The sequence below is a fragment of the Scyliorhinus torazame genome, chromosome 8 (assembly GCF_047496885.1).
Source record: "Scyliorhinus torazame isolate Kashiwa2021f chromosome 8, sScyTor2.1, whole genome shotgun sequence".
NCBI lineage: Eukaryota > Metazoa > Chordata > Chondrichthyes > Carcharhiniformes > Scyliorhinidae > Scyliorhinus > Scyliorhinus torazame.
The window spans coordinates 56,742,898-56,767,140 of NC_092714.1; the positions used below are offsets into that span (position 1 = coordinate 56,742,898).

Sequence of the window (24,243 nt, forward strand, 5' to 3'; positions counted from 1 at the left end):
CAGTTTTAAGCCTCGACCCTCCAGTCGTGGCAGCCCTTCCCGACCCACAGAATGTAGGAGGAGGCTCACTCCAAGAAATGCACACAGCGATCCTAGATGTGATCGGCTGTAACAAAGGAGACCCCGTAAAAGCCCTAAACAAGTGTAGGCAAAAGAAGACAGAGTACCCCACAGCGTTTGCTGACGCTTGTGGATTCGTTTTATAGCGGTATTTGGAGAATTAGCCCACGCCCATTTGTCCTCCGATAATATGGCCAAATGGACTTGCATCCTAGTCTCTCATGCGACAGAGACAGGACAGAGAGCTTGCGCAAATTACGACCCCTCAGACGAGGCCCACAACAAGAAATGGGTTTTGAAGAGATTGTCCCGCACTTGGGAACGTCCATCCAAGGCAAAACCGCATTTGTTAAAATAGAGGAAGAACAGGCAGACATGCATCCAGTTAGGACGCACCATAACCCTGCATGGGTAAATGAGAGCAGGAACAGCCCACAGCAACCCAAATCCCAGGAGTGTTACAATTATGGACAATTAGGATACTACGCACGAGAGTGCAATGCGCCCCAGAAGCAGCAGAAAACCAACAGACAGGCACTCTAAATAAGAATAGGGCAAAGCCAATCCACAGCGTTAGCGCCCGTTCTGAGACACAGATATGAACGGCACCGACTGACGGTGTTCGGGCTCCCCAACTTGGGTCTGCGACTCCCTTTAGGACAAGTCTGGTAGACCGATAGTGGCAGGCACAGTCATGGGAAAACCCGTAGAAATCCTTTGGGACACAGGAGGGTCCCGCACCACGCTCAATTCCTCCACGATGTTTCAGCGAGACACGTGGCCCACCATTACACTCAGCGGTTTTACAGGCCATTTACAGCAGGGACACATCACAGACCCTGTAGCAATCGAGATAGGGAACATTAAAACAAAACACCCCGTAGTTCTGGTCGATCTACCCCAGACAGCCGAACACATCTTAGGAATTGACTTAATGAGCTCCCACAATCTATCATTTGATCCGGTAAATAGATGTGTATGGAGAATGGCAAAGGCAGCATGAGTCCCCGCCACGCTCACAGTTGGAGAGTATGAAAATAGAATCAGCGCAGTAGGAGACTTCTGGTTCGACCCTCGAGCCATTAGTCAGGACAAACAAGTTAAGGAAGTCCTGCAGCAACACAAAGAAGCATTTACACAGCACAAGCATGACTGTGGCAAGATCGCTGGCTTAGTGAATATTACAGGTCCCGACCCCAGACCCCAAAAGCAGTACGGTTTTCCCCAAGAAGCAGAGGGAGAAATCTCAAAGGTGATACAGAGTCTGCTTGATCAAGGCGTACTCCGATCAGTAGCCTCCACGAATAACTCACCAATTTGGCCCGTCAGGAAACCCGATGGGTCATGCCGACTGACCATTGATTACCGGGAACTGAACAAAGTAACCCCAGTAGCAGCCCCCACCGTAGCCACGAGTCCCGAGACCATGCTCAAACAGGGACTACAGTCACAATTTCTTTCGGTTTTGGACATTAGCAATGGCTTTTGGTCCATTCCATTGGATAAAGCGTGCCAATATAAATTCACATTTACATTCCAGGGACAACAATATAAGTGGACATGCCTTCGACAAGGCTTCCACAACTCCCCCTCCATTTTCCACCGACAGCTGGCAAATGGATTAGCAAAATTTTCCCGACCCGATTGTTTGGTCCAATATGTAGATGATTTGCTACTACAGACGGACACAAAAGGAGAGCACATTTCGCTTCTCGCCAAATGTTTAGGACTCCTACAACAGATTGGATGTAAAGTGAACACCAAGAAGGCCCAGATTTACTTGGGTACAGTAATCACGCATGGTAAACGCAAGATCGAGCAAAAGAGAATTGACTCGTTCGTCAAATTGCCCCTTCCCCATAATGCAACAGCCCTCCGGTCATTTCTAGGACTGGTTGGCTACTGCCGAAACCATATCGACGGTTTTGCCACAAAAGCAGCGCCCCTATCTGAACTTCTCAAGAAGCAGGCACCTTGGGAATGGTTTCCAGAGCACATGGATGCCGTGGATGCTTTAAAAAGAGCCCTCAGCACAGCCCCCGCACTACAGGTCCCAGATCCACTTTCCCCGTACACAATTGAAGTTGCAAGCACCGACCGAACCCTTTCGGCCATGCTCCTCCAAGAATGACATGATCGCTTAGGCACCTTGCATACGCCTCACGCGTGTTAGATCCTGTCGGGCAAGGATTTTCTGCCTGCGAAAGGCACCTGCTCGCAGTTTTTGGGGCAGTACAATACTTCGCCTACATTACAGGACTCAACCCCATCACCATTCTCAACGAACACACCCCAACACAGCTACTACTAGATGGTCGCCTGAAGGATGGCACAGTCAGCCAAATCCGCGCAGCCCGTTGGACCCTTCTTTTACAGGGACAGAACATAACAGTTAAGAGAACCAAGACCCACACTTTCCTAGCCGATAATTTACAATATGCAGGGTATCCCACATGAGTGTGAGATCATCTCCACTAAACATAATACAGGACCCTTTATACCTAAGTCAGCTCCCAGGAAAGCAGGTACTACACACCAAAGACCCCAGCCCACAGACACGTGCGCACTCCTTAGAATCTATGTGGATGGCTCCTCCACAGTTTTAAATGGGAAAAGAATTAGCAGTTGCGGTATTTTGTAGAGGATTCGCAGGGACGCGCCCTAGAAGAGATTTCGTTAAAATTACCAGGACACTTAGGCTCGCAGGCAGCAGAACTGGCAGCCATAGCGTACATTGTAGATCACCCCGACTCGTTTCCGACCCCAGCCGACATATATTCGGACAGTTTATATGTCTGCAACAGTTTAACCAAATTCCTACTCCTGCAGACGGAAAGCCCCTACCCTCGGCCCCATTACTCCGGCGTATCCTACAGACAGCTAAAGATAGGAAACATGGTATTATTAATGTTCGTAGTCATCATTGTTCTTCCCCCCTGGTAACGTTAAAGCAGACGCCCGAGCGAAAGCAGGTTCCAGACATGGTCACTTTTGGAACCCCCCCGAAAGCGCCCCAGTACACGCGGTTCAGGTCTCACAGACCAACATTCAAGATTTGGCAAATGCTCATAAAGAAGATGAGAAGCTCAGGGAAGTTTTAAAAGGCAACTTCCCAGCCCCTTATGATAAGTTTAAAAACGCGATAACCACACATAACGGTGTGATTTTAAAAGACGGCATTTATGTAGTCCCCAGCCAGGACAGGAACCAAATTATTTGTCAGTTCCATGACAATCATGGACACCAGGGCATTGAACCCACCCTAACCCACCTCAGACCTCTCTGCCGGTGGCCTGACTTAAAAGCCAATGTTACTCATTACATTGAGAATTGCTTCATCTGTGCCCAGAACAATCCGGACAGATATGCAAGAAAGGCTCAGCTTAGTCACACCCGCCCCGTTAATGGCCCCTGGACGAATTTGCAAATAGATTATATAGGACCCCTGCACCCCTGCAGAAATGGTTTTAAGTATGTGTTGGTGGTCATCGACACCTTCACAAAATGGGTGGAAGCTTTTCCATCCAGAACAAACACGGCCAAAACGACAGCTAAAATCCTAACACAGCACATCTTTACAAGATGGGAACTCCCACACAGTATAGAGTCCGATCAAGGCTTCCATTTTACAGGACAAGTGATGAAAATCGTCCTCACAATTTTGGGAATAAAGCACAAGTTTCATATAGCATACCACCCCCAATCAAGCGGCATTGTAGAAAGAATGAACAGAACTCTAAAAGCCACCCTCAGAAAAATGGTGCAACAGCACCACAGCACTTGGGACACCGTTCTCCCATTTGCTTTAATGTTCATATGAAACACGGTATCCACGTCCACAGGATGCACCCCCCACACCCTCATGACCGGACGCCCCATGAAAGGGACAGAGTATTTATTAGGACTGGATTTGGCCAGCCCCACAGTCACCGCCCTCACACATGAAAAAACAGTACAGCAGATTATTGAGAATGTAAAGGCAGCCCAGCTCGCAGCAGCTGTCAGACTTGGGACACGGAAGAAGCAAAGCAAGGCTTGCTTTGATAAAACGGTACACGCCACCGAGTTTGCAGTAGGGCAGCAAGTGATGCTATCCCTATACAACCCCAGTTCATTCCTTTCCCCCAAATTTTCCAGACCGTACTCCATCTCTGACAAAGACAGCCCCTCTGTATACAAGATCACATATCCCAACGGCAAGTCTGCGTGGTTTCACATTGTGGTAAACTACTGTTGTACTTATAGTAGAGGATGTACGGTAGAACCTGCACTACAGGTTCGCCTGTGGCCCCTGCCTGCTGGCTCTGTCCAGGAGGCGGAGTATAAACATGTGTGTCCTCCAGTTCGCAGCCATTTCGTCAGCTGCTGTGGGAGGCCACACATCTGATACCAATAAAGCCTCAGTTTTGATTCAACTTTTGTCTTTAAGTCAAATTGATCGTGCCTCAATTTATTGGTATCAGTTTCGAAGGATGGACCTCCGTATTAAACCAGATCGCCTGCAGCTGGTTCCGCACTCAAGCAACGCCAGAAAGGACTTCCAGCACTGGCTAGCTTGCTTTGAAGTGTATATCAACGCGGCGCCGACCCCTGTTCCGGAGGCTCAGAAGATCCAGATCTTATACTCCAGGCTGAGCTCCAAAGTCTTCCCGTTGATCCAGGATGCGCCAAACTACACCGAAGCCATGACTCGACTCAAGAACAATTACGAGCCGAAGACAAACACGCTCTTCGCCAGGCACGCGCTCGCCACCCGTTCTCAACTATCGGGTGAGTCCATAGAAGACTTCTGGAGGGCCCTAATCCCACTAGTCCAGGACTGTGACTGCCAGGACGTTACAGCTAAGGAACACTCAGACCTCCTTATGAGGGACGCATTTGTGACTGGAATTGGGTCAGATATCATATGTCAGCGGCTCCTAGAAGGGGCCACGCGCGACCTCGCTGAGACTAAAACGCTAGCACTCTCTAGGACGGTCGCCCTGCGCAACGTCCAATCCTACGCCCCCAGCCGCGCGGCCCACCCCTCCTACGCTTCATGGACTTCACAGGCAGCCACCCCAGCGGGGGCACTGCCCACCCAATAGGCCTGTGCTACTCGCCAGCCAGCAAACCCCAGGGGGCCCTGATGCTACGTTTGCGGCCAGCAAAAACACGCCCGCCAACGCTGCCCGGCCCGCGCTGCCCTTTGTAAAGCTTGCGGGAAGAAGGGCCACTTTGCCGCGGTGTGCCAGGCCCACTCAGTGGTCGCGATCGCCCCCCCCCCCCGTCACGGACAATGGGCGCCGCCATCTTCTCCTCCCCCCCAGACCATGTGCGATCAGCGGGCGCCGCCATCTTCCCCTCCACGCAACACGTGCGTTTCATGGGCACAGCCATTTTGCTCCACCCCCGCAACGTGCGTTCCATGGGCGCCGCCATTTTGTAACCCCCAAGATCTCTGGGCGCCGCCATCTTGTCTACCCCTCAGCACATGGACACTACCAGCGTTCCAAGATCTGAACTCAACAGCCGCCCCATTACCCGACGACCAACCAAGGCTCGCCTCCATGTCACTCGACCAGTCTCGCCCGCATAACCTGATCAACGCATCCACCGGCGTGAAAGTCGACGGCCATGTGACCTCTTGCCTGCTGGACTCCGGGAGCACCGAGAGCTTTATACACCCGGATATGGGAAGGCGCTGCTCCCTCACGATACACCCCGCCAATCAACCCTGGCCTCCGGATCCCATTGCGTAGCCATCCGGGGGTACTGTACGGTCACGCTCACGGTCCAGGGCGTAGAATTCCACGACTTCCGCCTCTACGTTCTCCCTAATCTCTGCGCTGCACTTATCCTCGGCCTGGATTTCCAGTGCAACCACCTGAGCCTAACGCTTAAATCCGGTGGACCCTTACCACCCCTTACTGTGTGCGGTCTCGCGACCCTAAAGGTTGACCCACCTTCCCTCTTTGCTAATCTAACTCCAGATTGCAAACCCGTGTCCACCAGGAGCAGACGTTATAGCACCCAGGATAAGATCTTCATCAGGTCCGAAGTCCAGTGGCTGCTTCGGGACGGCATCATCGAGGGCAGCAACAGCCCCTGGAGAGCTCAAGTGGTAGTAGTTAAATCTGGGGAGAAACACCGAATGGTATGGACTACTGCCAGACCATCAACAGGTACACACAACGCGACACGTACCCCCTCCCACGCATATCTGACATGGTTAACCAGATTGCACAGTACCGGGTCTTCTCAACGATGGACCTGAAATCCGCCTACCACCAGCTCCCCATTCGTAAATCAGACCGTCCATACACCGCCTTCGAGGCAGACGGCCATCTATATCACTTCCTTAGGGTCCCCTTCAGCGTCACTAACGGGGTCTCGGTCTTCCAAAGGGAGATGGACCGAATGGTCGACCGGTACGGTTTGCGGGCTATGTTTCCATACCTAGACAATGTCACCATCTGCGGCCATGATCAGCAGGACCACGACGCCAACCTTGCTAAATTTCTCCGCACCGCCACTCTCCTAAACCTCACTTACAACAAGGAGAAGTGTGTGTTCAGCACGAACCGCTTAGCCATCCTCGGCTATGTGGTCCAGAACAGAGCTCTGGGGCCCGATCCCGACCGCCCACTGCCCCAAGGCCCTCAAACGCTGCCTGGAGTTCTTTTCATATTAGGCGCAGTGGGTCCCAAACTATGCGGACAAGGCCCGCCCACTCATACAGTCCACCCAGTTTCCCCTGACGGCCGAGGCCCAACAGGCCTTCGCCCGGATCAGAGCTGGTATTGCCAAGGCCCCAATGAACGCTGTAGATGAAACACTGCCCTTCCAAGTAGAAAGCGACGCATCAGACGTCGCCCTTGCCACCACCCTCAATCAGGCAGGCAGGCCCGTGGCATTCTTATTCCACACCTTCATGCCTCTGAAATTCGGCACTCACCCGTCGAAAAAGAGGCCCAAGCTATCGTTGAAGCTGTCCGGCATTGGAGGCATTACCTGGCCGGCAGGAGATTCACTTTCCTCACTTACCAACGGTCAGTAGCCTTTATGTTCAACAACACACAAAGCAGGGCAAGATCAAAAATGATAAAATCTTGCGGTGGAGAATCGAGCTCTCCACCTATAATTACGAGATTAGGTATCGCCCTGGCAAACTCAACGAGCCCCCACACGCCCTATCCCGTGGTACATGTGCCAGCGCACAGGTAGACTGACTCCGGACCCTGCACGACAGCCTTTGTCACCCAGGGGTCACACGGTTGTACCACTTCATTAAGGCACAAAATTTGCCCTACTCCGTCGAGGAAGTAAGGACAATCACCAGGGACTGCCAGGTCTGTGCAGAGTGCAAGCCGCACTTCTACCGGCTGGACCGCGTGCGCCTGGTGAAGGGCTCCCGCCCCTTTCAACACCTCAGCATGGACTTCAAAGGCCCCCTCCCCTCCACCGATCGTCACACATATTTCCTCAGTGTGATCGATGAATACTCCCGGTTCCCCTTCGCCATCCCTTGCCCAGACATGACATCTGCCACCATCATTAAAGCCCTCAATTTGATCTTCACTCTGTTCGGTTCCCCGCCTACATCCACAGTGACAGGGGATCCTCATTCATGAGTAATGAGCTACGTTAGTTTCTGCTCAGCAGGGGTATCACCTCCAGCAGAACGACAAGCTACAACCCCCGGGGAAACGGACAGATAGACAGGGAGAATGGGACGGTATGGAGGGCCATCCAGCTGGCCCTACAGTTCAGATATCTCCCAGCCGCCCGCTGGCAAGGGGTCCTCCCTGATGCATTACATTCCATTCGCTCGTTACTCTGCACTGCCACTAACAATACACCGCATGAACATCTTTTTGCCTTCCGCAGGAAGTCCACATCCGGGGTGTCGCTCCCGACTTGGCTCACAGCTCCGGGAACCGTGCTTCTCCGTAAACATGTGCGACTTCACAAGGCGGACCCGTTGATGGAGAGGGTACACTCGCTCCATGCACACCTCCAGTACGCCTACAGTACGACGGCCGCCAGGATACCGTCTCCCTCAGGGACCTGGCACCAGCAGGTTCCACCCCCACACCACCCCCATCGCCCCCGGCGCCACCCTCCCCTTCCCCGTCACCACCCTCCCCTCCCCCGTCGCTCGCAACCCCACCCCCCCCAGGACCGTCCGTCCTCCTCCTGCCCACGCCCGTCAATGAAGAGGATTTCGGCATGCTCCCGGAGTCACCTTCGACCAGGCCAGCACCAACATTGCCGTCACCACTTCGTCGCTCTCAAAGAACCATCAAGGTCCCGGACCGGCTGAACCTCTGACCGGTCCACCGGTCGCCAAGAGACATTTGTGTTGCTCTGTAAATATTAAAATCATGATTGTATATAGTTATCCACCACCCCCGCCAGACTCAATTTTAACAGGGGGTGAATGTGGTAAACCACTGTTGTACTTATATTAGAGGATGTACGGTAGAACCTGCACTAAAGGTTCGCCTGTGGCCCCTGCTTGCTGGCTCCGCCCAGGAGTTGGGGTATAAATATGCGTGTCCTCCAGCTTGCAGCCATTTCGCCAGCTGCTGTGGGAGGCCACTCATCTGATACCAATAAAGCCTCAGTTTTGATTCAACTTTTGTCTTTAAGTCAAATTGATCGTGCCTCAATTTATTGGTATCAGTTTCGAAGGATGGACCTCCGTATTAAACCAGATTGCCTGCAGCTGGTTCCGCACTCAAGCAACGCCAGAAAGGACTTCCAGCACTGGCTAGCTTGCTTTGAAGCGTATATCAACGCGGCGCCGACCCCTGTTCCGGAGGCTCAGAAGATCCAGATCTTATACTCCAGGCTGAGCTCCAAAGTTTTCCCGTTGATCCAGGCTGCGCCAAACTACACCGAAGTTATGACTCGACTCAAGAACAATTACGAGCAGAAGACAAACACGCTCTTCGCCAGGCACGTGCTCGCAACCTGTTCTCAACTACCGGCTGAGTCGATAGAAGACTTCTGGAGGGCCCTAATCCATAGTCCGGGACTATGACTGCCAGGACGTTACAGCTAAGGAATACTCAGACCTCCTTATGAGGGATGCCTTTGTGACTGGATATCATACGTCAGCGGCTCCTAGAAGGGGCCACGCGCGACCTAGTTGATATGAAAACGCTAGCACTCTCCAGGACGGTCGCCCTGCGCAATGTCCAATCCTACGCCCCCAACTGCAGGCCCACCCCTCCTGCGCTTCATGGACCTCACAGGCAGCCGACCCAGCGGGGGCACTGCCCACTCAATACACCTGCGCTACACGCCAGCCAGCAAACCCCGGGGGCCCCGATGCTAATTTTGCGGCCAGCAAAAGCACCCCCGCCAACGCTGTCCGGCCCGCGCTGCCCTTTGTAAAGCCTGCGGGAAGAAGGGCCACTTCTGTGCCGGGCCCGCTCAGTGGCCGCGATCGCTCCCCCCCCAGTCACGGACAATGGGCGCCGCCATCATCTCCTCCCCCCAGACCATGTGCGAACTAAAGGTTCGCCTGTGACCCCTGCCTGCTGGCTCCGCCCAGGAGGCCGGGTATAAATATGCGTGTCCTCCAGCTCGCAGACATTTCGCCAGCTGCTGTGTGAGGCCACACATCTGATACCAATAAAGCCTCAGTTTGGATTCAACTTTTAAGTCAAATTGATCGTGCCTCCTCACACATAAACCAGCTTAAGGCTTATGGCTCGCAGAACAACCATGCACACCACATCTCGCTTGCAGCAGCAGATGAGCACGCCCCGCCCACGAATGTGGTATTCCTACCCTCCCCCAACCCGTCCAGCCCGTCCTCAGACACGACGTCGACCCCACCCCCAGAGGCACGACTCCGCCTCTCCCTTCCTTCAACCAGCAGCGACAGCGATAGCGACAACCCCAGCACACCACGCTACGATTACACCCCTGCACCAGGCCACACTCCCAGCGATTCTGAACATTATTCCAGCGACCCTTTCGAGATAACATATATTAAAGCCCCTGACCCAGACCCACCGCCCGACGATGACGGATTAAACCCTTGCAGCTCCAACCTCGACACAAGATTCTGGCACCGAGACAATTCATTCAGTCTCATCCGGAATGATGAGATGGACCCCAATTCGCCCCAAGCAGCTTTAGCAAACCTACTCCAGTCAAGAGTATGGCAGCCGGGAGAAGAGGATGACATAGAGTCTGACTCCCACCAAACGAATCACTTTGCAACTCTATTCGCCATTGAGCAATGAGGTGTCCAGATGATGGTAAAAAGGAACCGATGGAGAGTTACGGCGTCCTTGCTGATGGAACCTGTACCATGTTTGGAATGTATGTTTGTTCGTTATTGTGAATGTTAAATGTTGTTTGTCAATTTAATGTTTTCATGGCCCCACGCCACCACTCTTTTAACGCCCACTGGCAGTTAATGGAACAAGTTTGTCGACAGACAACCTTTCAGAGGAACTAGTTTGTCGGCAGACAACGAATCATAGCTACTCTCCTGATTTGAAGGTAATCATGAGAGGCAGCCCCCACGATGACCACATATTCGTTCCGTTCTTGCCAGTCGCTCAGGCAGTGGAGAAACGGCACTGGTCACCGCCCTGCCTGAAGACCCCCCTCTGGTCAGCTACACTCGGGTAGAGCACACACGGCACTGATCACCGTCCTACCCGGGGATTCCACCCATTTCTTACCCGCCGCGGCCCATACAAACCTCATTTTGGCTCTTTAAGTTCAAAACTCTTTTGTTTGTTTTTGGCAACCCTTAGGTTGCTTCCAAATGCTATTTACATTCTCGAACATTGGGATGGTAGATCGCACAGGCTGCGAGAAGGCTCGCACTGTGTCAGTTTTTTCTCGGATGTCTTGTCCAAAATATTTGAATTTTTAAAAAATGTTTTAAATGAGGGAGTCACAGATGGTGACCAATTATAATGGGTAATTGGCAATAAGAGGACAGACAGACAGACATACAAGATCTTATCAAGATAATAACAGATACTATGCTTGTGCCCATACAACTTCGGAACCTCAGGAACCTCAGAAGAAGAAAAGAAGGAAAGATGAAGACAACCAGCATGCTCTACAGTTGGATCTTAGCGGGATCCCTCCAGTTGCACGCGGATGCTACCCCCCTGACCCCTACCACGCAGGCCGTGAATGTTTCCCACCCCTGCCATACACTAAACCCCGAGATAGTTACTGATACACCGACTTGGTGTGACCGGTTCATCACCTGGTATTCCTACGTTGTGGAATCACTGTTAGCACTTGCGATACTCTGCAGTGTCGTTCAGACTCTAAGACTGAGGAAATGGTGAAGGAAAGCCTCCCGCACTTGCACTCCGATATACACCCTCAGATCCCCTATTTTCGGACTTCAACAAACCCCCCAACCCCTTTAAGTGAATTAAAGTGCATCCGTTTTTGTGTGTGTGTGTTTTGTTCGTTCCAATAAAAATAAATATAAAACTCTGTGCTTGACTGCCAAGCCAGAGAGACCTGTGTTGCTGCTATTTGTACAATTTAAAATGTTGTAAATTCTTTTGATTGTTTGAGTAAGGATAGTTTAGTTAAGGATAGTTAGAGGTTCCAATTTTTTAAATTTTGTAATGCATGCTTGAATGTCATAGCGCCCCGTATAATTTTATAATGATGTATGTACATAAATAATTTAGGTAAAAGTTGCAATTCATAGGACAGAACAGTGTAGAGCCTATGGCGTGCTTATGGGTGCCCAACTTGGGAGGAGAACGAAGACAACATGGTTATTTGATCCTTCACGCTTCGCATTGAGGATCACAAGGAGGGAGTGTAGCCATCTGGGATGGCCACTTCCAGAATACAAAATGGACATTTGCAAAGATTGCAGGGAAAAATGGACAATGTTAAGAAAGCAAGCAGGCATAGAGCCTGTCTGCATATTGGAGCCGCAGCTCCCAGACAAGACTGAAACTGTAGGCCTATTAGCATATGGATGGGAACAAAGGAAGATACTTAAGTAACCGATCTGGCCCAGACCTCGCGGCGCCAGTTCCCCAAACTGAAAGCAGAAAACAAAGCATGCCAACGGCCACCTAGGACACACCCAGCCATCAGGGCACCCACCCCTTTATTGGTCAGGATCAATGCGGATGATCAAGATGCGGTCCAATTAATTGGGGCCAAGTTCAAGGCCCGCCCAAAAGCGCGCGAAGCCCCTTTGGGTATAAGAAGAAGACCCCAAGGGAGAATCGCTCTCTTGGACTTGGTTCTCACAGCGGAGAGACCCGTCCACCAGCTGCACCAGAAGCAAGTAAGTCCAAGATCAACGCTCGCTACCAGCCGGACAACCTTAACTGTTTCCCCTCTACCACTTCGATCCCAGTAGCAGCAGATCCGAACAACGGCCATTGTTCCTCCGACTGAGTGGGTGCCCAAAGCTAAGTATAGGCTTTAGCAGAAGTGATAGTTTAGTCTGTAGTATGTCGTGCATGAGTAGATATTACTGTGTGCGTAAATAAATAGTATTGACTTTGAACTAACTAACCAGTGTATTGGCTGTTTGATCAGTATTCGGGTTTGAACCTTGTGGCGGTATCGAAAGATACCTGGCGACTCTAGAGCAAATATAATTAGAATTAAGGAAGGTGACCATATTGACCGCCATATTCAGAGCCAACCAAAGAGAGCAACAATATGGTGGTTTAAAGGTGAGTTAGATTTTTTAGAGGTATAAAAGAAAAAGGGTAATGTTCGAACTTTGTAATCACTTGTTAGGCCTCAACTGGAATATTGTGCATCTTCTGGGCACCACACTTCAGAAAAAATATAAAGACTTTGGAAAAGATAAAAGGAGATTTACCAGAATGTTACCGGGGGGAGGGGCTTCAATTATGAGATAATTGTCAAAAGATCCAAGAGAAGAACTTTTTCACTCAGTAGTTGGGATCTGAAATATGAAAAGGTGGTGGACGCAGTTGCCATAGTTCATTTTGAACAAGAGTTAATGAATTAGTGAGGATGAGAAACCTATTGGGTCATGGGCAAAAAGGTGGGGGGTGTAGACGTGAAGATAAGCATGGCAGCCCTTCAAAGAAGCAGCACTGGTCCAATGAACCCAATGGCCTTCTGTGCTGTAAGTTTTTCTAATTCTACGATTCAATTAAATTGGAATGGATGGAATTCTAATGTATCGTACCTATGAGCTAAATTCCAATCCTCTGCCCCCAAAATATATCACTTTTGTACCAAAACCATTCAGCATTTCAGGTAATAATACTGTCATTGCTTACTTTTCCCCTTGAAAGCAATGTGCTGCAGATAAGAGCCATTCCTTTGTTATTACTGAAGCCCCACAATATGGCGACCCAGAAAAGTGAAGGCTGACTTGCCAAGGCCAATCTCCATCACGAGTATTAGATCCTCCCACTATTCGACTGCCCTTCTGCCTCTTATTACCACAATCTGCACGGTAGAAATCAGAACAAATAATTATAGAAAACTAGAAATGAGTCAATGGTTGAATGTTGCTCGACCTGCAGTCCCACATTCCCATTGATGAAGTGTTTTCTTCCTGCTTATTCAGGCAATCAATCCACATGGTTTAAACTAATATTTAACTGGGAATATTAGCTTACCACTAGGGGATGGTTGATATTGTATATCAGAATGTACAATATTTCCAACTAGAAGGTAATTGAAATGCCTCAATGGCTCCGATTGCCTTAAGATGAGCTTCTATTTAAGACAATAATTCCACATAATGAAAACAAATACTGTAAACTGCACTGATAAGTTATCCACAGTTACATAAATATGATGAATTACTCTTAAATACCGAATTCCCCCCAATGAAACTCACCGCAATTCATTTCATCACTTCCATCCAAGCAGTCTACTCTTGTATCACATTGAGCATTCCTCTTCCGCATACATAGGTTGTTCTTACATTTATAGGTGATGTCTGTGCAGGGCACAGCTGAAAATGATGATTTGACACTTTAGACTTTTGAAAGTATGAATCAATACATACATTTAATTTGTGCTGTTTAAATACTCACAGTCTGTGCAGTTGAGTTCATCAATGCCATTCTTGCAGTCTTTGACTCCATTACAGAGAAAGTAGTCCTGTGGAGAACTTGCATTGCACTCTTTTGATGGTGAAGCTGAATTAAAACCAGCCAGAAATAAAATCAATATGTAATATATACAGTATTTTTATTTGGGAGACTTTTATTTGGGAATAGGGATGAATGTTATTCTTCACTCCTTTTGAACAAAAGCATTGGTACTGATATTTGATCAACCTTTTTCTGTAACTTATAAATAATTTTAAAACCACAAGTTTAAATAAATATTCTGACAAATATGCCGATGCACATACTGATGTATATCCTTGTTTTCGCCTTCCTCTTTTAGCAGCTTGTCCTACTCTATCTGTCCTTTGCCCATCCGCACTATCATACCCTATTCTGAGAGGAAGTCACCCATGTCAGACAACATGGTTTGTGCAAAAGCCTCAAATTTGGCAAAATGGATGTCATCACTTACCATTCCCCATCGATGTTTGAAATTTGAAACAACTATGGAAACCACCAGAAAGATATAGAATTATTTAATAATCTTTATTGTCACAAATAAGCTAACATTAACACTGCAATGAAGTTACTGTGAAAAGCCCCTAGTCGCCACATTCCGGCGCCTGTTCGGGTACACAGAAGGAGAATTCAGAATGTCCAAATTACCTAACAGCACGTCTTTCGGGACTTGTGGGAGGAAACCAGAGCACCGGAGAAAACCCACGCAGACACAGGGAGAATGTGCAGACTGCACACAGACAGTGACCCAAGCCGGGAATTGAACCTGGGATCCTGGAGCTGTGAAGCAACAGTACTACCATGCTGCCCATACAGCAGCAGCCAGAATCATCAACCAGCAACTCACCTATAAGTCATTGATGGCCCTTCAAGCAGCACTGGTAGAGGTTTTGCCTGCTACTCAGCATATGTTCAGCTGTCTGAGATTAACAGAACGCATCAGCAGAAGTGCTGAGCAGCAAAATGGCAGCTCCAGTGTCATGTTAGCATTATGCTGATTGATATCATGAACTACCTGCTCTGCAGACGTCACACATTAAGGGAACTTGCTAATGTCTTTATCAAAATGGTGTCCAGCACAAGTTTGCACCCTAAATATCTTAATAACACAATTCTAAAAAGGGAAAAAAAGTAGCTAAATGTGCACACTCATTTAATTTGCAATAAAAAAAAAATCTTCACAAAAATGGGCTTATTATCATTTTGATTACAATATCCTCACTCTGCTTCTCGTCATACGCGGTGATGTACCTAAAGTCCTTGCTGATATTTTCCCGCTCTAGCCCTGCCATTTTCTCCCTTGCTCTCTTTGAAGTTGTTTGATTCCACAGGTAGACTGTATCACCTATCTATGTGGTCACCCTTTATGAGTGAGTTTGGGCAACGATAGCTGGAAGGCTAATTAACTACACTCTATCTCCTACCTGCACAAAATGGTTGTCTGCACTCTGCTCAGTTGGAAAGCAGTTAATGTCTTGATTACAAGGATATAATTCTGCTACAATATTTTTCAGGAAAACAAGATTGTGGGCCATGTAGATTTAGTATTGAGTACCTGGGGCAGCCTTGGTTCATAATCTAACTGAAATTTGAAAAGATGAAATGTAAGACAAATACTAATATAAAGTGTCATTTTAACAGGATGAGTTACATTGTAATCGCAAACAACTTGTAGGGAATCGCTGAGTTGTGTGGTGATATACATCACTGTAAGTACACAAAGGGTTAATGTACATACACTATACCTAGCTAGACACTAGAGGGAGCACCAGAGACATGACACACACAGAGTCAACCAATAGGTCAGTAAGATAGGACACGACCAATGGGCATTCAAGATACACACAGAGGTGACACTGCCAGGGGAGGACATTGCACCAACCCATATATAAGGACACAGCACACATGATCTTCCTCTTTCCAGTGGAGACACTCAGTGTGTACACAGGGTTGATTTGAAACACATCACACCCACCATGTGGATTGTAGCAGACTGGTTCGTCAGTCTGAGTAGCTATAGAAGGATTAACAGTAGAGTCGAATCCAAGTAGGAGAATTGTTAATAGTTTAATAAACGTGTTAAAGCTATCTCCATGTCTGAAACTTCCTTTGTCAGCTTATGCTACGTCAAGACCATAACAAAATAAGTTGAACACCTAAATGTATCAAGGCTAAAGCTTTGAACATAGTAGGTCCCTGCCGTCCCATGTCCACCACCACCCAACTCCCACTGCCTCATCGTCCACTCCAGATTCAGAAACTTTGCATCTAGACCTGCACTAAAAGAGCAAACGTGCCGGCAAAATACGAGAAATGCGCATGCACTGTGTTGGCAGAAAACATAGCAGTTAACCACTGTGTCTATTATGTGTCTATTATGAATCCATTATTGCCCTACCTGACAAACACATGCAAAACCCTTCAATGTTAGTTCATATACAGAACTCAAAGACCTGGATTTTCTGACGCCCTCCATGGCAGCTTTTCCCGTGGTGACTCTGATGAGCCATTCGCTGATATGGGCTTTGGCATGGCTCACCTGCCCTGCTGCCAAGGAACCCGACACAAGGGGTCAACTTCGGTGGGACTGGAAAATTCTACTGGCAGGAGGAGCCAGAACATCCCATCCAGAGGTTGGGAGCCCTGGCTCAATTTTATCTTGCATCCCTTTGCCAAAGTTAGCTAAACTCAGCCAAAATTAAGGATATAATCTAGGACCTTCTATTCTGCATAACGCAGTACATCATACAGTGAATCTAATCACTGAACTTCAGTTTATATTCAGATGAGGTGCTGTTGGGAAACAACCTGTAGTGTCAATCCTGTCACACTTTGCACATTTTACTGTGATCAGTGTCTGCCATTGAGCCTTTATATACTTTCACTGTATCAGTAAATGTTACAGCAGGGGTCATTTTAAACATGCATTGGAGCAGAGGTTTCCAGGTCAACGCTCAAAAAGATCTCTGTAATATCATAACCAATGTTTACTCCTGTGTTACTGCTGAGCATGACATTTAAACAAAGGAAAGCTGTATTGAGCTTACTTGTCAGAACTCATATGGTTATTTGAAAATTGCCATACAAAAAAATAACAAAATGGGAAAACTGCTCGCATCCTGAAAGAAAGGCTTTTTTCTTGTTGGTCTCATTATCTTCAAATTTTTTTGCTAGTTTCAACACAGGAGGGAGCATTATGTTTTCAGAGGTCATTTCTGAAGCTTGACATTCAAGAACATCTTCTTTGAAGACAGATTTTTACAGAACAAAGGGGGAAGTGTTTCCTCTTGAGACAATGTTACTATTGCTGCTATGGCTCAATATTCCTTTTCATAGCAGTTTTATAGATACTGCCTGATTTTCTGTGTTATTGCTCCCAGGTTGGCTGTGGTGCATAGTTCTGCTCTTTAATTTGGTCCTCCGAGGGTACAGCAAAGAGGCCCGAGGGTGGGAGAGAACATTAATAGCAGCAGCTGCAGCAGTTCAAAATGGTTCTAGGTATTGGGGAGAGCTTGGCATTTCAACAGCACCAGATGAATTTCTATCACATTATCTTTATTTATCTGTTTTAGTTATTCTCGGCCTTTTGGATCAGATCGAGCTTAGGATCAAGCATGACATCAAGTGCAATGCCTGATCTTGCCTGCTTGGATCTAGTTTGTCTCTTTTGTAGGGACCATGAATTGGATTCATTCTGAATTTGAAATAGTTTTTGGAGCAAGCAAGGAAATGGATAAAGACCTTTCCCTAACCACTCCCGCGCATTGGCTTTGTAACTCTGAGAAAGGATTTTTAAAAAATTATAGTTATTCTTCTGATTTAAATTGTATCTATTCTGTATTCAAAAGTAATCGAACACATCAATGTCATAGTACAGGAATGGATAAAAAGGATTTGTTTGAGCACACATAAATTTTCCATGGCACAGGTTCAGATGAATGTGTCATTTAAAGAATCTGCTGCACCCATTTACTTTGTTCCAATAGCCCAAAATGAGAGCCTAACATTAGTTCAGGTTATTCTGTAGAAGGACATCTAATTGCATCTGCTATTAGTTAGTCTCGCCGTGAACATTTTGGTTTAAATTATTTTTTGTATGCAAAGTTTCTGGAAGTGGAAGTTTGCAACATTGCGATGAAGGAAATGGGGCATCTGGGATCTGAGAGAAGAGAGCAAGAAACTGTGGGTGGGATTTTAAGCACCACCCCCCCCAACAACATTTTCCGGCAGAGGAGGCAGCTCACCACATTGGTCAACGGTGGGATCTTCCTGTCACCCCGGTGTCTACGCCGTTTTGCGCGGCTCATTGTCTCGCCAACGGGAAATATACCACAGGGGTTTGTTAGGATCCTGGATGAGAACCCAACCATTTGCAATTTGTAAACCTGTGAGGAAAAGTGACTGCCGCACAGGAGGGATAATGCTGACAAAAGGTATCTTTTACAGTTTCACAGACTTTAATTTAAACACAGAATTAACCACATTCACAAAAAAGAAATAGCTTTACAGTTAACAGTTCTTAAATCAAAGAAGGAACTTACTTTCTAAATCTGCCCCTAAGTATTCCAATTAAGCAAACCAATATAGTTCAAATGCCACTTATAAATAAAGTTACTTTTCTCTGTGTAAGAGACCCTGGAGAAGAACCCTACAGGAGCAAACTGAAAGACATTTCCTGTCAGACGAAAAACCTATGGCAAAGTGCCACTACAGACAGACCTGGCTCCTCCCCTTAATTGCATTATCTTTACACAAAGCATAAGGCATCTACACCCCAGGGACCTCCGAACCAAAACAATATTCCACTAGCCAGGTGTTATAACCTGCCTACTTACCATTGGCTGGGGACTAATGACTATCCCACAATCCTGTGGGAGTATGAGCTTCCCCAATGAGGGGGGCGGAGAAACCACTAGTAAACTCCTAGTATAAATAAGCTGGCCAGTTCAGGAACCAGGAGGAAGGAGTATGAAGCAAGGGAAGTTACTGCTACTGTTATGTATATATGTTATAGTAAATAAATGTTATTACTTTGTATCCTTAAAACTCGTGCTGGATTCTTCGTGGCCCTTACAAAACTGGCGACGAAGGTTAAAGTGAATAGCCGTCTACACTGCTGAAGCCACCTCCCTGGATTTTTGTTGGATACAGGTTGGAAGTTGTTTTCTATTATACCATGCCTCTGTACGGACGTTTGGATGTTTTTGATGCTGCGCTGGAAAGCTGGAACCAGTACACACAACGGATGTGTTATTATTTCCGGGCAGACAATATCACCGAAAACGAGCGCCAGGTGTTAATATTGCTCTCCGCCTGCGGCCCGCATACGTTTGGGGTGATTAGGAGCCTTACGTACCCAGCTGCGCCGGACACCAAAACGTTTGATGAACTTGTGAATATAGTGGGGCAACATTTTAACCCAACCCCGTCCACGATAGTCCAGCGTTACCGGATTAATACCGCTGAGAGGACCCCTGGAGAATCCCTTGCCGATTTTCTATCTAGGCTACGCAGGATTGCGGAGTACTGTGACTATGGTGAGACCTTGTCAGAAATGTTACGCGACCGTTTAGTTTGCGGTATTAACAATGCGGCCACCCAGAGAAAGTTGTTAGCGGAGCCAACATTGACTTTTCAACAGGCCATTCAAATAGTATTGTCCCGAGAGAGCGCAGAGCGAGGAGTACAGGAACTACAGGGAATGGAAGTGCATGCCTTGGGGAGCAACCCCTTCCGTCCAAAAACGTCCCCCCGCACTCCTGCGGTACCTTGGGTGAGGCAACGTCCGGACCGACGCCAGTGGCCGCCGGATATTCTTCCCCGAAGGGAGCCTTCTCCAGAGCCAATGGATGAGGAGCCATGTCCGTGTCAGACTTGTAGGCGCCGACCCCGTCGCGGACGGCGGTCCTGGGGGCGCCAGAGGCGCCGTCGTTCCGACCGAAACTGGGACCAGCCCAGGGGCCGTAACTGGGACCAGCCCAGAGGCCGTACCTTCCATGTGGATGAACCTGCGGTGACTGCTCCTGAGGACGTGGAGACGGAGGACGACTGCCTGCAGCTGCATTGTGTGGCAGCTCCCCGTGTGGCCCCCATTAAGGTGAGAGTACGGGTCAATGGCCACCCGCTTGAGATGGAGTTGGATACTGGCGCAGCGGTCTCCGTGATCGCCCAGAGGACATTCGACCGCATCAAGCAGGGTATACAGACCCTTACATTAACCGACTCACAGGCCAGGTTGGCCACCTACACGGGGGAACCACTGGACATTGCAGGAACTACAATGACCCCTGTTGTCTATGGACGCCAGGACGTTTCCCACTTATCGTGGTGCGCGGCCATGGGCCCAGCCTGTTGGGTCGGGACTGGTTGCGCCATTTGCGGTTGCAATGGCAGCACATCCTCCAAACAGTTTCTGAAGGGTTGACTGAGGTGCTAGGACGATACCCAGATGTATTCCAGCCTGGTTTGGGGAAAATAAAAGGGGCCGTAGCCCGTATCCAAGTTGAACCAGGAGCCACGCCGCGCTATTTCCGGGCGCGCCCAGTGCCTTACGCCTTGCTCGAGAAGGTAGAAGGGGAGCTCACTCGTTTGGAGAGTTTGGGTATTATCAGGCCCGTCCGTTTTGCTGACTGGGCAGCACCAATTGTACCTGTAATGAAGCCAGATGCCACAGTTCACTTGTGTGGCGACTATAAACCTACAGTGAATACGGTTTCCCGACTCGACCGATATCCAATGCCTCGCATAGAAGATCTCTACGCGAAACTTGCAGGTGGACTCTCGTTCACAAAATTAGATATGAGTCACGCCTACCTGCAGTTGGAGCTGGACCCTGCCTCCCGACCATATGTAACGATTAATACACACCGGGGCCTCTATGAATATACACGGTTGCCCTTTGGAGTATCCTCTGCCTGCGCAATTTTTCAACGTGTTATGGAGGGCATTTTGAGAGGTTTACCATGTGTGGCTGTCTACCTAGGTTATCGGGTGGACCGCGAAGGTCTGCACCCCGTCGCAGAGAAGGTGCGTGCAATTCAACATGCCCCCGCCCCGACTGACACTTTGCATCTTCGTTCTTTTCTCGGTCTCGTAAACTATTACGGGAAGTTCCTCCCCAATCTGGCAACTACGCTGGCCCCTTTGCACCTTCTGCGAAAGAAAAATCACACCTGGGTTTGGGGTCAGCCGCAAGAAACCGCTTTCCGGCGAGTAAAGCAACAATTGTCGTCGTCTGGGTTACTAACCCACTATGATCCTGGAAAGCCTTTGCTCGTCACATGTGATGCATCCCCATATGGTATTGGGGCCGTCCTGTCCCACAAGATGGAGAACGGGGCCGAACGACCGATAGCTTTCGCCTCCCGCACATTGACTGCAGCGGAGAAAAAGTACGCGCAGATCGAGAAGGAGGGCCTGGCAGTGGTTTTTGCGGTGAAACGCTTCCACCAGTATGTGTACGGCCGCCATTTCACTATTGTGACTGATCATAAGCCCCTGCTGGGACTTTTCAGAGAGGATAAGCCAATACCGCCCATTGCTTCTGCACGGATCCAGCATTGGGCTTTGTTGCTTGCTGCATACGAGTATTCTTTGGAGCACAAACCAGGTACGCAGATAGCAAATGCCGACGCACTGAGCCGATTGCCTTTATCGACCGGCCCCATGTCGACCCCCACGACCAGTGAGGTGGTTGCAACCCTAAATTTTATGGACACCTTGCCTGTCACGGCATCACAGATCCGTGAGTGGACCCAGACGGAGCCAGTCCTGTCAAAGGTTCGGCACATAGTCCTGTATGGTGGGCAGCATAGACAGCTCCCAGGCGAGTTGCGGGCATTTTCCTCCAAGCTGTCATAATTCAGCGTGGAAGACGGCATCCTCTTGTGGGGGAACGCGTGTGATTGTCCCGGAAAAAGGCCAGGAGCTGATACTATCAGACTTGCACAATGGGCCTCCAGGCGTGACCAAAATGAAAATGTTGGCCCGGATTATGTCTGGTGGCCAGGCCTCGACACCGACATTGAGAAGGTGGCCCAAAACTGCTCCATTTGCCAGGAGCATCAGAAGCTTCCGCCGGCAGCGCCCCTACATCACTGGGAATGGCTAGGGCGGCCTTGGGCACACTTGCATGCAGATTTCGCAGGCCCTTTTCAAGGATCCATGTTCCTTCTACTAATTGACGCCCAGTCCAAATGGCGAGAGGAGCATAAGATGCAGGGGACAACGTCCTGCGCAACAATTGAAAAGATGCGTTTATCGTTTAGTACACATGGCCTCCCCGAGGTGCTGGTCACGGATAACGGAACTCCATTCACGAGTGAGGAGTTTGCTAGGTTCACAAAGATGAACGGCATCCGCCATATCCGCACTGCCCCTCAACACCCGGCTTCAAATGGGTTGGCAGAGCATGCAGTGCAGACATTCAAAAGAGGCCTAAAGAAGCAGTCTTCCGGATCAATGGACACGAGACTGGCTCGCTTTTTGTTTACGTACAGGACCACCCCCCATGCAGTGACTGGGGTAGCTCCCGCAGAACTCCTAATGGGCCGGAGACTTCGCACCCGCCTTAGTATGGTTTTCCCGGATATTGGCGCAAAAGTACGCCGCACACAAGAACGGCAGGGACAGGGATTTTCTCGGCATCGTCCGATTCGGCAGTTTGCGCCCGGTGACCCAGTGTTCGTTCGGAATTTTGCTGGTGGTGCCCAATGGGTTCCTGGTGTAAGCTTTCGCCAAACGGGCCCTATATCTTACCAAGTGCAAGCCCAGGGTCGTCTCCAGCGAAAACATGTAGACCACGTTCGGTCCAGAAGATCATCCCCTCAAAAGATTCCCCGCCCCCGGAGCTCAGTTCAACAGCCGCAGAGACCAGAGACAAGGGAAGGTAGTCCTCACAATCTTCCACTGGTGCCTCACCCGAAGCCTGCGCAGGTCGTTACGGGACCGAATGAAGATAGAGACTCTGACATGACGGAGGCAGCAGACTCCGACTCCGAGATGGAGACACAGGATGCATCAGAGGGGGAATCCTCGGGTCCACGGGCCGTGGATGTACAACCGCGCCATTCATCACGGAAGCGCCGGTCTCCGTCTCGTTACACGCCGCCTGATCCAACGCCGCGTGCAAATGGTGTCCGGCCTGCGGCCAAACGAGTCCGACACCCTCCTTCGCCAGGGTCTTCGGTGGATTCCTTGGACTTTGGGGGGGGGGGAGGGGTGTTATAACCTGCCTACTTACCATTGGCTGGGGACTAATGACTATCCCACAATCCTGTGGGAGAATGAGGGGGGTGGAGAAACCACTAGTAAACTCCTAGTATAAATAAGCTGGCCAGTTCAGGAACCAGCAGGAAGGAGTATGTAGCAAGGGAAGTTACTGCTACTGTTATGTATATATGTTATAGTAAATAAATGTTATTACTTTGTATCCTTAAAACTCGTGCTGGATTCTTCGTGGCCCTTACAAAACCAGGTATCTGTAAATGCTTCTTAAATCTATCAGCAGAACACTTCCCCTGCAAAAACACCTTAAGCACAGCTTTAACAGACAATTGTATTTTACATCCCCACGTGCTTTAATAATTACTGCAACAAATAATATAACAATTTAATTCATCACTGGGTCGCTTTCAGTGGGACAGATAGATCCCTCTGGCAGGGAGGGCCAGAAAACCCCACGCTGTATATACATTAAGCAATCACATTGAAAGATTGTGAAATGTTCATCATAAGAGTGGAGAAGGAAGTGTAAATTAGAGTGGATGAATTCAACATCAAGTCGAGTAGAGAAAGAGAAATAAAGGGAGTGAAAGATTGGATAAGGGGGAGAAAAAAAAGTGGTAGAAGGAAATATAATTTGCAAAAAGACATTTTAAAATCTCCAACAATTAAAACCTAAGGGAATGATGCTCCACACTTATTTTCAGTACCAGAGGGGTTGATTGGCAGAAATTAACACTTATCACATTGTTAAATGGGCAGTTCTGATTGAAATGCTGAGATCTTTTATTGGGTGTGTTCAGTTCGTATCTACCACACAATTACAGCAACTTCATGAGCATTTCAATGGTCAGGGATACAGTGATCACAAAACTAATGGTGGAAG

General features: G+C 48.7%; 1 protein-coding gene across 1 annotated transcript in view; it reads right to left on the reverse strand.

Moving 5' to 3' along the window:
• tmprss7 (transmembrane serine protease 7) overlaps window positions 1-24,243 on the reverse strand; it is a 155,507-nt gene that overhangs the window by 13,159 nt on the left and 118,105 nt on the right. Inside the window, exons 14-16 of the mRNA XM_072515515.1 lie at window positions 14,100-14,204; window positions 13,901-14,017; window positions 13,332-13,503 (exon numbers count right to left, since the gene is read on the reverse strand). Of these exons, the coding sequence (XP_072371616.1) occupies window positions 13,332-13,503; window positions 13,901-14,017; window positions 14,100-14,204 (394 nt within the window). The remainder of the gene's footprint in view (window positions 1-13,331; window positions 13,504-13,900; window positions 14,018-14,099; window positions 14,205-24,243) is intronic.